The 16223-nt window shown below is 34.7% G+C and overlaps 1 protein-coding gene across 9 annotated transcripts in view; it reads left to right on the forward strand.

The window, feature by feature from the left end:
• Tbc1d8b (TBC1 domain family member 8B) overlaps nucleotides 1-16223 on the forward strand; it is a 102831-nt gene that overhangs the window by 73761 nt on the left and 12847 nt on the right. For 8 of the 9 annotated variants that reach the window (XM_004861470.4, XM_013078353.3, XM_021241587.2 and 5 more), the window contains 10 exons: nucleotides 733-882; nucleotides 1426-1576; nucleotides 2637-2851; nucleotides 5578-5695; nucleotides 6946-7231; nucleotides 8236-8365; nucleotides 8902-9000; nucleotides 13676-13744; nucleotides 13908-14148; nucleotides 15038-15103. In XM_004861470.4, coding sequence (XP_004861527.1) covers nucleotides 733-882; nucleotides 1426-1576; nucleotides 2637-2851; nucleotides 5578-5695; nucleotides 6946-7231; nucleotides 8236-8365; nucleotides 8902-9000; nucleotides 13676-13744; nucleotides 13908-14148; nucleotides 15038-15103 — 1525 coding nt within the window. The remainder of the gene's footprint in view (nucleotides 1-732; nucleotides 883-1425; nucleotides 1577-2636; nucleotides 2852-5577; nucleotides 5696-6945; nucleotides 7232-8235; nucleotides 8366-8901; nucleotides 9001-13675; nucleotides 13745-13907; nucleotides 14149-15037; nucleotides 15104-16223) is intronic. The other variant, XM_087196712.1, reaches the window with a different exon arrangement.

The following is a 16223-nucleotide window of genomic DNA, read 5'->3' on the forward strand; positions in this document are numbered from 1 at the left end:
CCCAAATGAAATCACAACCATAGGCAGCTGTGATGTTACAAGCAGATTGCTATTGTTTTCTATAATGCCCTAGGAACGGGGCTTTTTTCATTGAACTGAACTGTAAATATAATCAAATTATAACACCTTGGGTGTGGATGTTATCCAGGAAGCTGCTAGTTTGCTCAAAATATTGTCTGTGTTCTGTTGGATGAGGTTTTTAATGAAGCTTCATAAGATCCTCTGGCTGTCATACTGCTGGCTTTCAAGGCTGCCACACTTTAGAGTTCGTGAGGGAGAGAGAATGGAAATAGCCTCAAGTTAAAACCTGAAAGAATGGTGTTCTTACTCAGGTTCATTAGTTTTTCTCTTTTTTAAAATGCAATGCTAGGGATCAAACCCAAGGACTCACACATGCTAGGAAGTGCTCTACCACTGAGCCCCTTCCCCTCCATTAGTTTCTCTTGAATAAATACTCTTCAGTCCATTCTGTGCCTTTGGTTAATTTTTGGTGTTCTAAAATAATTTAAATGGTTTTCCAGTATTTTGTTGCTTTCACTGAGGAGTAGGCTCACTGAAGTTCTGTTCCAGAAGTCAGTTTGATAGGAAAATAATGTCTTCTGGAGACATTGCCTTAATGTTTAATATGTATATAGATTGTCATTTATAAATGACAGATAAAATATTAACATTTTTCTTATAGAAACTTTCAAGCATGCATTTGGGACAGTTACCTTCTGACTTTCTTTTCAGGTTGCTATTACTTCTGACTCTACAGGTCCATCTGATAATTTTGAAGTACAATCTTTGACATGTCAAAAAGAATGCAGTAAAGCTGTGAACACAGAAGCCTTAATGACGGTATTTCACCCTCAAAATTTGGAGACTCTTAATTCTAAAATGGTAGGAAAATAAAATACTTATATCTATACATTGGAACAATTAATTTTAAAAAGAATCTTGTTGCAGAGTAAAAGGTACCAGAACTAAAAACTTCACTTGAGGTTTGAAAGGGTTTTTCAGAAAGTGCTGTACTACCATGTGCCTTGTTTGTTTCCACAACACACAAGGGCTGTCATCAAGAATGAAGATAGAAGATGAATGTTGATGTTGAGTTTAGTTTGTATAGATTTCTAATAATCTATGCAGAAATGGAGCTGATTTGGGAAGAATAATATTAAAAGCTTTGCCTATTAAGTATAATACTTTTACCATTTTTATATGAGTTTAAGATTTAAGATAGTAAATTAAAGCTGTTAGACTTGCATAGTTTAAAAGATTTTGAGGAAGACAAAAGTACAGTATTGATTTCTTCATTAAAACTGATTTTTATTTTCTAGGTTTTTGTTTTCCATAGATGTTGTTTAATAGTGAACGAGGTGGGCAAACTGTTTTAAAGATGTTAATTTCTTACTATGTTTAGTTGTTTTGATTTTTCTCTTACAGTTGAAAGAAAAGATGAAGGAACAGTCATGGAACATTCTATTTTCAGAGTGTGGGCGTGGTGTTACCATGTTTCGAACCAGAAAGACTCGCCATCTGGTTGTAAGAGGGATTCCTGAGACCTTAAGAGGAGAGCTCTGGATGCTTTTTTCAGGTACAGATAGTCCTCATTTAACAACCTACCTGTTTAATGACTGGACTTAATGACCAAAGCGTGCTGTTCTTTGGACTTACAACCTGTCTCCCCTTTTTAGTACAGTTTTGTACATTTTGTTTATAGAGCCTCGATGTCCTCATGTCTCTTTTTGTATAGTACATCTTGTTTATACAGTTCTATAATTTTTACTGATTGTACTGAGCAGTACAGTACTTTAGTATTATGTTCTGTTGTACATTACAGAACTGCATGTAACAGTTATGCAAATAAAAGCAAAGTCAACAAGTTGGAGTTTTCTTTGACTATTCTTCTGAATGTTGTAATGTACATACTATGTACAGTTCCTCATTTAATGACCCTTTCATTTAAGGATCTAGGAAGGTAACTTGGTCATTAAATGAGGAATGTCTGTTTTACATTTATTCACTTTATTCATTTAACAGACATTAATTATGCCTCTTCTAAGAATTGTACTAAGGCCGGGGATTTCGCTCAGTGGTTTCGCTGCCTGCTGCTCAAGCGCAAGGACCCGAGTTCAATCCCAGTACCAAAAAAAAAAAAAAAAAGAATTATATACTAAGCTAAAGTTAAAGAATTACAAAGATGGCTAGGAAAAAGTCTTGCTCACCATGAATTAGACTAGTCAAAGAGAACAGGGCATGTAGTTATATGTACTTACTTATATACGATTACTTTATTAGGCAAATTATGTCTAATTGGGAAAAAAAATCTCTCTAGTGTCAAAGGAAAGTTAAAGGGGAAAATGTCAAAATGTTGTTCTCTTACATAATTTTTTTCCCAGTACCGGGAATCGAACTCAGGACCTTGGGCTTGCCCGGCAGATGTTACATAATATTAGCTTGACATTATATAGATCCGAGTGTAAACCTGTTTCTTTTCTTTAATTTCTTTTCTTCTTGTGCTCAGATATTACTTGAGAATAGAGCTAAATTTCAAGGTAATGAAATCCAATTGTTCATATATATGAAAATGTGCTACTATGTGCAAATCATAGTTATATTTCTCTCTTTGTATGTGAATACAATCATCTCCACAGGTGCTGTTAATGACATGGCTACTAATCCTGGCTATTATGCTGAAGTGGTTGAAAAGTCCTTAGGGACCTGCAACTTGGCTACTGAAGAAATTGAACGTGATTTGCGTCGCTCCCTCCCTGAGCACCCAGCATTTCAGAGTGACACTGGCATATCTGCTCTGAGGCGGGTACTCACTGCTTATGCATATAGGAATCCCAAAATTGGATACTGCCAGGTATGACTTAGCTATGAGCCTATGTGCATGTTTCAAATAATAAAAGCACATCAAATCTAGCTCTACTAATTTTGAAATTATAAGGACAGGGGTTGGGGTGAGGTTGATAATTATTATTATTAATGTAAGTAGAATGGCAGTAGGCACACATAGAATTAAAATTTCAATGATTTTTCTTTTTTATTTAACATATATATATTGAATTCCTGCTCTGGAAAAGATACTGTGCCACATGTTTAAAGCTATATAAAATGTATCAGATAGGGATCTTGGCATTAAAATATATAATATTAGTAAGCATTAAATACATATTATTGGAAACCTGAAAAACAAGGCGAGCTATTATATGAAAATAAAATCTTAGCTTTTTTTTTTTTTTTTGTACTGGGGATCGAACTCGGGACCTTGCACTTGCAAGGCAGGCAGCGGCACCACTGAGCTAAATCCCCGGCTGTCAGCATTTTTAATCAAAAGATTATTTTCATCTGTAAGAATCATAGAAGGCTACATGGAAGAGGTAGTAGCGTTTGCAGGTCCTGAAAATTGGTGATTTTTTTGGACATACAGAGATAAAATAAAAACATTCTAAGTGAAAGAATCAGTATAATCCAACACGTATAGAAGTACATGGGAAATGTGTATAGGACCATGTTCTGTACAGTAAAGTGCAAGGTGAATAATGCAAAGTAGTTGGAGAAAATAATAAGGTAGATTGAGGTAGGTTGGGAGTTTAGATTTTATTTTGTTGGCAGTGGAGGAATCATTGGTGAAAAAAATCCTCTAGGAGTACCCTGTGTTGATTAAGTAGGCTAGACTGCTAACACAAACACAAAGATAATAACTGAAACACAATAAAGAAAGTGATTATTTTGGTGAGTAGACAGTTCTCTATGAGATTCTTCAGGGATTTAGGCTATGGGCTGAGAGTAGACTCTGTCATCTTCAAAATAAGGCTTCCAAGGTACTTTTTCATTGCCATTACTAAACACAGGAAGGGGTAGAGAGAATAAAGAAAAAATTGTTGGAGATTTTACAGGCTAGACCTGGAAGAGGCATACATCACTTCACCCACATTCTATTGGAAAGTCTTCATCACATGGGCATACCTCTTCATGAGGAAGTTTACAAAATGTAGTATGAACTGAGCACACTTGTATCCAGCTACTGTGGAAGAAGGAGAAATTGTATTATGGTGGATAGGTAGCACTCTCTGCCATCCATTCTTTTCTAATAGGTTAGGCACCCATTAATGATTACATATCAATACTGCCTAAGTTGAAACTTTATCAATAGAGATTTTTTTCCTGTGGTGCTGGGGATCAAACCCAGGTTTCATGCATGCTAGGCAAGCATTCTACCACTGAGCTATATCCCCAGCCCTAGAGAATTTGGGGGGAAAACAGTTTAAGTGAATGAACATCTGAATGATTTTAGGCTCTCTTAAAGGAAGACACATAGTACATTTTCCCAAAAATTTTACTCTCAGCTGGGGTTATAGCTCAGTGGCAGATCACTTGCCTAGCATGCATGAGACCCTCAGTTGAATCCTAGAACCAGGAAAAAAACCTCTTACACTGACAGAGCCTGTGATACTAGTTTGAAGATAATTTCAAAGTAGCCGTCACATGATTTTGACTTCTAAAACATGAGAACAAATTTATACACATGGAGAGCAGGAAGAAATTTATTCTGGGTTAAGGTAACAAATGAATAATACCATTCAGGTGAGAATAAGCCTGCCATGGAGATCAGGCTGGCTAAGCTCATGTTAAAATCAAAAGTTAAATAAGTAGGTGTGACATGAGTAAATACCAAATAGTTTCTCTAGTGTGAGAAACTGAAAGTATAAATAAGGACTGAAAGGTATAATAGATAACATGAAATATGAAGAAAAGGAGCAAAGGGGAAGGGGAAGTAGGAGGGGTAGGGGAAAGGAAAGAAGGGAATGGAATTAATATGACAAAATGAAAAAAAGGAAACAAAGTCTTTGTAAATAGGGAGGGGTGGAGGGGTTGAAGGGAGGGCAGGGGAATGGGGGAAAATAAGAACCAAGAGAGATTATGTAAAGGTGCAGATTTCCAGTGATGAATGTCATTATATTGTATACCTAAAATTAATTTAAAAAATAAGTTGGTGTGAGACAAGATCATAGAGAATCTTTAAAACCTGGGAAAAGAGTTTGAGTTAATATGGTAAATATGTTTTATTGCTTTAGAGTAAAATCATATGTGAGCCGTAACAGATACCTGGCTTGTTTATCTGTTTATCTGTATTTACCACATATCACAAACTTCACCTTTTAGTGTTTTTTTAGTATATTAACAAAATTGTGCAACCATCACCACTGTTTGATTTCCGAACATTTTCATTACCCCAAGAGAAGCCCCATACTCATTAACAGTTATTACCCATTTCATCCTATCCCCAACCCAGGCAATCACTAATCTATTTTCTGTTGCTATGGATATGCCTATTAGGGACTTTTTATCTAAATAGAATGATAGAATATGTGGCCTTTTGTGTCTGCCTTCTTTTACTTAGCATACTGTTTTCTTTTACTTAGCATACTGACTTCACGGAGTTTTACTTTGGATTGTCTCAGTTCTTATGTTTCCATTATTATTAGCCTTATTCTTGTTGCTATTGAAAACTATTATGTTTGAAGGAGAAATGCAATTATTACCTGAAAAATATTTACTTTCTCATATCTTTTCTATGAATTTTAGGCAATGAACATTTTGACTTCAGTGTTGCTTCTGTATGCAAAGGAAGAAGAAGCTTTTTGGCTTTTGGTTGCTGTATGTGAACGAATGTTGCCTGATTATTTTAATCGTCGAATCATTGGTAAAAACAAAACAAAAAAAAGTGCACATACATATTTGTTCACATACATCGTCTTAGTCTGTTTTCTAATGCAATAACTGAATTCCACATACTGGGTAATTTACAAAGAATAGAGGTTTATTTAACTCGTGGTTCAAGGCCGAGATGACCAAGAGCATGGAGTCAGCATCTGCTCAGCATCATAATACGGTAGAAGGCATTGCATGGTGAGACAGAGCAGGCATGCCAGAGACAGCTTGCTATTATGACAAAGCCACTCCCTTGATAATTTACTAATCTACAAGTGGATTGATCCATTCATTCAGACAGAACCTTTGGGACCCAGTCACCCCCTACAAGTTTCATCTCCAAATACCATTAACAGATGAATTTGGGGATTAAGTTTCCAACACATGATATTTGGGGGACCCAGTCAAACCATTGCAGACACATACTTATCTAAACAATTCCAGTGACTTATCTATTCAAAAATAGAATAGATGAATTAGGTTGAGAAGTGCAAAAAATTCAAGCAATATCAAAATGTCACATTCACTGGTACATTTAAGAAAAGAGCTTTCTGTATTTAATATATAGTTGGAAAGATTGTTTTAGTATGTTGTTGTTTGAAATAAAATACCCTGTTTGTTTCTTAATTAAATGGAAAATTTCAAGTGTATAATCATTGTGTTGCTAAAATAATGGTGATCTGATACATCCAGAGCTCCTGAAGAATTTTTAATAGTTTCTTCATCAGAAGGGGATTGTAATTTATATGACTTATTTAGATATTTTCAGGATTCAAAAGGACCAGGTTCTTACTTTGTTAATTGTATGATATTTTCTTCAGTCATCAAATATTTGGAGATCTGTGATCCCCTATCTTAAGATTTACGGATCATTTCTCCTTTGTGCCTTCATAAGCTTTCAATATTCTAGTTAAGCCACTGATTTTATTGTCTTTTGTTACAGTTATTTGTGTGTTTATCTCTAGTTCTAATACATATTAAACTCTTGGAAGGTGAGACCATTAATTATAGTCCCTAGTACAGCTCTCTGCCTATACTAAGGACTCAATAAATAACTCTTCAGATGAATTTGAATTGCATTTCCTAAATGTTTTTAGATGCATGATCTAAAGGCACTTGAAGGAGTTCATAATTTAAAGAAGAAAGATGAGATGTATCAGCAAGCTAATAGAAGTAAGGGGATATCAGAAACAAATCTTTTGGAAAGATATATGTTTTTAAACTTCTTTTGATATTCTCTAGGTGCCTTGGTGGATCAGGCAGTCTTTGAAGAACTTATCAGGGATCACCTTCCTCAGCTGACAGAACACATGACAGATATGACATTCTTTTCCTCAGTTTCTCTCTCATGGTTCCTCACACTTTTTATTAGTGTGTTGCCTATTGAAAGTGCAGTGAATGTGGTGGACTGTTTCTTCTATGATGGAATAAAGGCTATTTTACAACTGGGATTGGCAATACTTGACTATAATTTAGACAAGCTGCTGACATGTAAAGATGATGCTGAAGCTGTGACAGCTTTAAACAGGTATTGTAAGAATTATATCATTTAAATTTTGAGGGGATCTGAGAGATTATATTGTTAAATTCTCTTATTTTACTTTTGAGGAAACTGAGCCCTAGCAATGTCAAATAATTTGCTCAAAGTCACAGCTTTAGTTAAATGAAAAATCCAGGCCTAAAGTCCAGTCCTTTGTCTTCAAAAAGGGTGTAAAAAAAAAAAAGTAAATCATTGGGCCAGTGCCTCACAAAGCACAAGGTCTTGAGTTCAATCTCCAGTACCAAAAAAAAAATGTAAATCATTTTGAAGTGAATAATTAGGTTATTTACACATTTATGCTATTGTTATTGATTCTATATGCTGGGACTTTCATAGTCCCAATTATAATATGAAAGTAATTTGAAGGGGAAGGGGCTAGTTGATAATTTTAAATATCCAGTGGGGAAAATTGTGTTAATTTCCATGTGTTTTCAGTAAGGTAAGTTGAACTTCATTTTCCCAGTGGATATTTATGAGTGCTATTTTGTATTGGAGCACAAGCATAGTTGTTTGTGTGCATATATAAGCACACATTTGTATGTGTTCAATGAATGAGTATTTGAATTGACAGCTGTTGTAATGCTGCATCTAATCCCATTCTATACAGAATAATATGAAAATGCCTCACTCTGGTATTCACAACTTTGTGATAAGGCCTCAATGTACCTTTCTTCACTTATTTCCCCTTGCATCTCCTTACATACCCTGTATTCTGTTCTTAATAGGCTATGTTGTGTTTGCTGAGTACGCAATGAGCCTATTTGCTTCCTTCATGCTCTCCTCCCCAATCCCAAAATGACTTTGTCTCTATTCCCCCCACAATGCCTTCCTAATCCACAACCATTTTCAAATTCCAGTTCTTCGTAAGTCCTTCCCTTGTCTTCTCAGTTGAAATTAACCTATTAACAAACAAGGGAGACATTAGCTGTCATTTTCTCTGCTTTAACAACTTTAATTCCACTAATTCTTGTATTACTATCACTTTTGGATAGGTTCTTTGACAATGTCACGAATAAGGATAGCCCATTGCCTTCAAGTGTTCGGCAGGGTTCAAATGAGAGTGATGAAAAAAGCAGTCATATTAAAGTGGATATTACAGATTTGATCAGAGAGTCTAATGAGGTAAGTCCTTTTATACCATAAATGTAATTACATAGCACATTTTAAAAGATTGGTACTGTAGTTATGTTTGTAGTGCTTTATTAAGAGTAATATAATAATGCAAGCAAAGATACAATTTAAAATCTAACCTCACTTTAAAAATGAGTTCTGTGAACTTGTCCTAGGGCATATAACCCCCATGCCTCAATTTGCTTTACATTAAATGAAACTAAACTAAATTTGCTTACTTTCATAAATGATGAATACTTCTAAATATATATGACTGTATAAAAAGTTGAAAATTATTCTGTTCTTAGAGATGAATTTTATCCATGTTCTTGTTCTTGGTTTAGACACATAGTAGATGGAATTCTCTCCAGTAAATATGTATGAAAACTGAAATGTGGGAGGTGAAAATTTGCAAAATATCCAAACAAGTCAGGAAAGTAGCTAGAAATAGAACCAAGGCCCTAGACAACTGAGTCTAATGAAATTTGATTCAATTCTAAATGGAAAAGTGGATATTTATTTCACCCACTGAAAATCATGTCTTGCAGAAATATGGTAATATTCGCTATGAAGATATATATAGCATGCGCTGTCAAAATAGGTTGTATGTGATACAGACCCTGGAGGAAACAACAAAGCAGAATGTGGTGAGTGTCCACTTAATGGGGGAAAACGGTTGGAGTAACAGTTTTTTTTTCCCTTTAACTTCCTTTAATAATTATTTTTACATGTAAATAAAATGAAAAGGACTAAACTTTTGAGCTAGATTCTTGTCAAGGTTTAGTTTATAGTAAATTTTTTTTAGAAAAAACAAGTCATTTTCTTCTGGCTGAATTATGTGGCCTTCTTCAACATATTTTCTATTATTTGGCCTTCAGTACCACTGTAGAGTGCTAAATATTATGATGTAGCCATATAGGCTTAGCATGTTTGTGGTGTGCTATTAGTAAGAACAGATGATTTGCATAGTAGTCAATGGTACTAATATTATTTTCTTTGAGTACATAGAGTAACGTGAATAGGATATAAAAGGGTATAAAACACTACTCACCTTTTTAATATTTTTATAACGCCATAAGAAGCTGCTAATACTGGTTTCCTCTGGCCAGTAGGATGAATAGATAACAGGTCAGAAGAGGGAGAATTTTACCTTGATGTTTATATTGAGCTTGTGTTGTTTTATAAACGTACTTGCTTAAAGACAAGTTCCTCAGAGATGCAAATCTAGGAAGATTAACATTTCTGAAAGTTCCAGGTTTAGATTTCAATTAAATAATTCAATGATTATGACATGGTTAATGTAGAGCCCCCTTGTTTTAGATTTTTTAGTTTTTATATATTAATGTTTTTTGATATTTACTGAAGTTATACATGCTTGTTGTAAATAATTCAAGCATTACAGAAATGTAAAAAGTAAAGGTTCCCCACTCCAAAGAGTAACCATTTTAAAATGATTTGATACATGTCATTCCATATCTTTTTCTTTTCTGTACCTGGAAACATAAATGTGTATATTAGTGGGGAGGGGGTATCGTTTCTTAAATGGCATCATACCAGTCATTTTGTTCTAAAACAGTTTTTACTCAAAAATTATCCTGGTCATTGCATATCATTATATATAAACATAACTCTCTGCTTAATGCACTAAATAGTACCCCATAGCACAGTTGTGCTATAATTTGTGATTCCCTGTTGGTGTACACTTAATATGTCTCCATCCATTTATTTGCTCTTAAAAATAATACTTTATATAAGCATCTTTGTATACATAGAAGATGTCATCAAAATTATGGTGTTTAAATTTTTTTAAATTTATTATAGCAAAAGACACATTGCCATCAACACACTTACCCCATTATTCTTGTTACTTTCTGATGCAGTTCCGAAAGTACTTTTTTATGTCTTCGGTTATGCTGTTGCAGCTCCCTTGATATCCTACATCAACTCAAAACATTTACCTTTTGTGGTCATTTTGATTTTGAGAAGGACCAGAAGTCACAGAGTATGGTGCCAGATCCAGTGGATGAGCACACACCATAATGTTGTTACCAGCCTGCTTTCCGTTGGATGACACTTGGCAGCAGCATTCACTGTAGTTTTGATCACACATCATAAAGACACAAAAGAGGACTTCCCAAACTGCTTCAGACAGTGGCAAGATCAATGGGATAAGTGTATTTTAAGCAAGAAAGGGCCGGGGATTTAGCTCAGTGGTTCTGCCGCCTGCCTCGCAAGTGCAAGGACCCGAGTTTGATCCCAGGTACCAAAAAAAAAAAGAAAACAATTAAGCAAGAAAGAATATTGTGAGAACTAACAATAATATGTCTTTTACATAATAATTTTTAAAGTTCAAACGTCCACCAAATTTTTAGATCACCCCTTGTATCTATTCTTTGTGAAAGTATTTCTGTAAGATAAGATTCCTGCAAATGGAAGCTATGTAAAAGGGTATGCCCATCTAAAACTTAACAGGTCCTACCAAATTATCCTCCAAAAGATCTGCACCAAATTATAATTCCAGCAACAATGTATAAGAATGCCCTTTTTTTCATGCTCTTAACACCAGACATTAAACATCTTTAATTTGTGCCAATTTGATAGTTTAGAAAAATTCAAATGTCACTTCATGTTGCATTTTGCTAATTAATACATGTTTATTAGGCTTTTTCAGATTTTTCTTAATTGCCTGTTTTTTTAGCCTTTGCTCATTTTTCTATGAGATTGTCTTTTCTCTTTGATTTGAAAGAGCTCTTTGAATATTAATGTTATTAATGTTTTACCTGTTATATTTGTGGCCTATTATAGCCCCCTAGTCTTGTTAATTCTTTCATTTTCTTTTTATAATTTTTTATTGTTGTTGATACATGTTTGTAGTACATAATGATTATGTTCCTCATGGGGAGTTGGTACATGTACATAACACATCTTAATTCTTTTTTTATCCCACCCTCCTTCCCCGTTCCATCTATCCCTTGGTCTCCTTCCCTTAAGCAAAAGATCTATCTCCCTATTATCTATCCTTATTATCTATCTTTTATTTTGCTCTTTATTTATAATTTTAGTTTCTCATAAGAGAAACCATTGATGTTTAAGCTTATGTGTCTAATTTATTTCACAACATTATGGTCTCAAGCTATATTCATTTTCCTACAAATGACTCAAAGTTTATCCTTCTTTATGGTAGAGGAGTACTCCATTATGTATAAATGCCACATTTTCTTTATCCATTTATCTGTTGATGGACATATAGGCCACTTCAAAGAATAAGTGAGTTGTACTGCTATAAACATGGGTATGCATGTATCACTGTAGAAGGGGAGAAGGTGGTGCCTTAGTTACTTTTCTCATTGCTGAGCCAAAATACCTGGCACCCAAAGTTAAAGGAGAAAAGGTTTATTGTAGCCCACAGTTTGTAGAGATTTCAGTCCATGGTCAGCTGGTTCCAAGGCTGGATGGCATGGCAGAGGGGCATCGTAGAGGAGAAACAGTCCATGGCAAAGCAGGGCAAGCAGAAGGCACCAAGCAGCAAGTGAAGTAGCAAGCCATAAGAGCAGGCCTGTTTCTGTCCCTTATATTTTATCTAGGCTACACACCCTTAGGGCGGGTAGTACTCACACCCAGGGTGGGCCTTCCCACTATCTATACTCAGAACTATGCCAAACCAATCAGTAGGCTAATTTAATAATCACACACACATTCCAGCATCACACATTCTAGGTCCAACCACCTCTGAAAAGCCCCACCTATAACTGCATGAGGCTCTGGGAGGTTTTAGGGCTTGTGTTTAGGTGTCCCCCCAAAGCCTCATGTGGTCATAGGTGGCACTTTTTCAGAAGTGGCTGGATCTAGATTTCATGAGGCTAAAATTGATTCATGGTGCAATGCAAGGCTCAAGGGCACTAGGATTAACAGTGTGAGTGCTGCCTGCCCTAAGTTTTCTGGGTAAGATAAAAGGCAGAAAAACACTGTTAAGGTCCCTTGTTGCTTTTGCTGTCTTCTGCCCGCCATGAACTGCCTATCTACCAAACCACCCTGCCTTGGAGCCAGCCAAGTATGGATTGAAACCTCTACAAACTGTGAGCTAAATAAACTTTTCCTCCTTTAACTTTGAGTGTTCGGTAATTTGTCTCAGCAACGAGGGATATCTAGACACAAGCCGTAATAGCTGGGTCAAATGAAATTTCTATTTTTAGTTTTTTGAAGAATCTCCATACAGATTTCCATAGTGGTTATACTAGTTTACATTCCCAGCAGCAATGTAGAAGCCCCCCCAACCCCCACAGCCTCTCTAGCATTTGTTATTATTTGATTTCTTAATGATGGCCATTCTTTCTGGAGTGAGATGGAACCTCAGTGTTGTTTTAATTTGTGTTCCTCTAATGGCCAGGGACATTAAACATTTTTTCATGTATTTATTCACTATTTGTATTTCATCTAGGGAGTGTCTGTTCATTTCAGTTGCCCATTTTTTTATTGGGTCTTTTATTTGGGAGGGATCCAATTTTTTTGAGTTCTTCATATATTCTAGCTACTGCCTTTGGGTGGGAGGCAGGTATTTTCAGTTCCATCTAATTATGTTTTCTTGTTCCTCTGAATTAATTTTGCTTATATATATTTTCCTAGATTATCTATTTTCTCTAGGTTTTCAGATAAATTGATATAAATCTTAATGAGTTTATACCTTCTATATGCTGGGTACTTTTAATGAACTCCATATCCATTCTTTTATAATCTTTTTCTTATCAGTGTTTATTTGTCATTTCTTTTATCACACTTGCCTGAGATTTGTCTGTTTTTTCCATTTAACTCTCCATCTTATTTGAGTGTTCTGTATTTTTTTAATGTTCTGTTTTAAATCTTAGTTTTTATCTTTACCGTTGCTTTTAGATTTCTTACATGGTATAATGCTTTTACCATCAATGCTTATTCTTTATAGAGTAAGATAAAATTACATATTTTTTAAGTTTATCATTTTTTGGCATGGAAGCAAGTGCACATCTGATGCCTTTGAAGTGTTTGATGACAGCTCCCTTGATGACTTGACAAATTGCTTATGTGGCAAGAAAGGAATATATGGAATGAGACTTAGAATACTGTTGCTTGTATTTATAAACATTTCTGTCCTTCGGCAGTGATTTCCAGGTACTTTCAAAGTACATATCAAATGAGACTTGAACTATATTCTATGTACAACTTCTTAGAAATATAAAGTATGTGTTTTATCTATTATTTTTCAGAAAGTCAAAAGAAAGGGAGACTCTTAAATGGATTCATTTCTGTGCTGGAATATTAAATTCTAAATTGTTTTTAATCTTTTTTCAGCTGCGTGTTGTATCACAAGATGTGAAATTGAAACTTCATGAATTAGATGAGCTTTATGTGATCTTTAAGGTACTACTGTTCTTTGTAAATGAAAAATAATGCGCTTTTAGCAGAATTTTATCAGAAGTACTCTTAAATATTTATTTTTTGCCAGACATTTTTAAAAGAAGAAAATCTTCTGCAATCACTTTTTGTGATTTAATAACTTCTCCTTTGTATTTGTTTTTAATAGAAAGAGCTGTTTTTATCTTGTTATTGGTGTTTGAGTTGTCCAGTACTAAAGCACCATGACCCCAGCCTGCCATATTTGGAACAGTATCAGATTGACTGCCAGCAGTTCAGAATGTTGTATCACTTGTTGAGTCCCTGGGCTCATTCTGCAAACAAAGACTCACTAGCTTTATGGACATTCAGATTGTTGGATGAAAATTCTGATTGCCTTATAAACTTCAAAGAATTCTCTTCTGCAATTGGTAGGCCAATATCCGATAACTTTTTTAAACAAAAAATAAACACATCCCTAAAAGTATTTAGTACTAATATCAGTTTAGTCAGATTATATTACCCTGGGTCACATTGTCTCTAGCTTTAGTAATTACACGGGTTTTTTTCTGTGTTTGTTACTAAATCTAGGTATATTGATTTCACTTTGCCCCAACCATCTCAGAAAATCAAGCTGTTACATGTGGATATTCTAATGGTTAACATGAAGGAAGAAAATAGTCCGGCTTTCTGCACTTAAATACATGGATGCTACAGACAGACTTTCCCCTTCATTAAAAATCTAACCACATATCCTAGAAAAGTCCTCAGAAAACATGTTGTACCATTATGAGCCAGGTGTAGTGGCTTATGCCTGTAATTCCAGCACTCAGGAGACTGAGAGTTTGAGATATAGTGAGTTCAAGGCCAGCCTGAAATATGTGGTGAGACCCTGTCTCAAAAAACAAAAAAGAAAAAAAAAACATTCACTAGTCAGTATGTTATACCTGTAAATGTTATTCTTTTGTTTTTCCAGACTCCCCAGTAATGCTTTCTTATCATAGATTGGCCTTTAAAGAGCAGTTCTTCCCTCAAATGAGATATAACGCCTCATTCAAAAGCAAAAAGAAATCTGAGGTTGAGGGAAAGCAGCTAGATAGTCATAAGAGCATTTTATTCCTTTCATAGAGTATTTTGCTTATACATTTGAAGGAGAGAATCTGGCTGATGGGTGGTTGTTTAACTGTTAGCTTAAGTAACAGATAACAAAGTTTCTGAATCCTAGTTCCTGGTTAGTATCTGTATCTTAATCTGTGTTGCTGAAGTTGATTGAATGTTCTTTGAATGCATGATTATTTTCAACTGAATTTTATTGAACAGACATAATGTATAATGGAAGTTTTACTGAGAAGCTTAAACTGCTTTTTAAGCTGCATATTCCTCCGGGTAAGTGTTTAACACTCTTTAATAATGTACAGCAGTTGGTTTCATTTTAATAAGTATAATTACAATTCCATTTTATCAAATAATATAATTATCAATATGATATAAGGTTATTGTTTCTTTGTGGTAGTGGCAATTCATATTATCACTATGTTTACTTATGTATAGTGATTGGTGAAATCAATAGAAGAGATTCTGTGTAATGGAGGGGTCTACAAGCTTTCTGTTAGTGATCAATCATTTTATTGATAGTTTGTATATAAGAATTACATATTATTTAAGTGTTGATATAAGGTTGAATTTTTGTAGTCACTATTGTTATTAGACTAGAGATTAACTTTAAACTGCCAAACTTGTAAAGCACTATCATTATTCAGAAAAATGGGACCATGAAGGGCTGGTGATGTAGCTTCATGGTAGAGCTCCTTTCCTAGTAAGGTGCAAGGCCCTGGGTTCAATTCCTAAGACTGTAAAACAAAGGAAAGAAAATAGAAGCAGAAAAAAAGGTAGGAATATTAAATATTTAGAAAAGGAAGCAAAATAAAAGGTAACATTAATTGAGCACTTGTTCATCAAGACTTGTATTCTTTTAACCCTTACCATATCCTTGAAAGGTAATATTATCCTTCCAATTTTAATAGCAAGGAAACTAGGGATCAGAAAGACTAGATTATTTGCTGATGATCACATAGCTCATAAATTGCCTAGCTGGGATTCAAACTGAAGTCTATCTGACTCCAAGGTTCATTTTTCTTTCTATTCTACCATACTGCCTCAGAGTTCTCATACTATTTCAGTTTATGTACGTTTTTCCCCATTGACCGAAAAAGGCTGCCATTCCCAGGCATCCCTACTTTGAGAAAATAGTCTTAGGCTTTAAAATGAAAGAATATTGCAAAAAGTAGCTTAATTGAAGTTATTCATAAAAACAAATAGCACCTCATAATTCTCTAAAGCTATACCTGAGATCCCTTTTAAAATCTTTTGGGTTAGCCAGGAAACATTGTTTACCAGGCCAACAGGCATCTTTACCCCTTCATACACTCAAATCACAGACAAAATATTAAAAACAAAAGACAAAACACCTAATAATTTAATTATAAAGAGAGTTTACATTGTCAAG

The sequence above is a fragment of the Heterocephalus glaber genome, unplaced genomic scaffold (assembly GCF_053883595.1).
Source record: "Heterocephalus glaber isolate CG9 unplaced genomic scaffold, H.glaber_assembly_v1.0 deba00001613, whole genome shotgun sequence".
NCBI lineage: Eukaryota > Metazoa > Chordata > Mammalia > Rodentia > Bathyergidae > Heterocephalus > Heterocephalus glaber.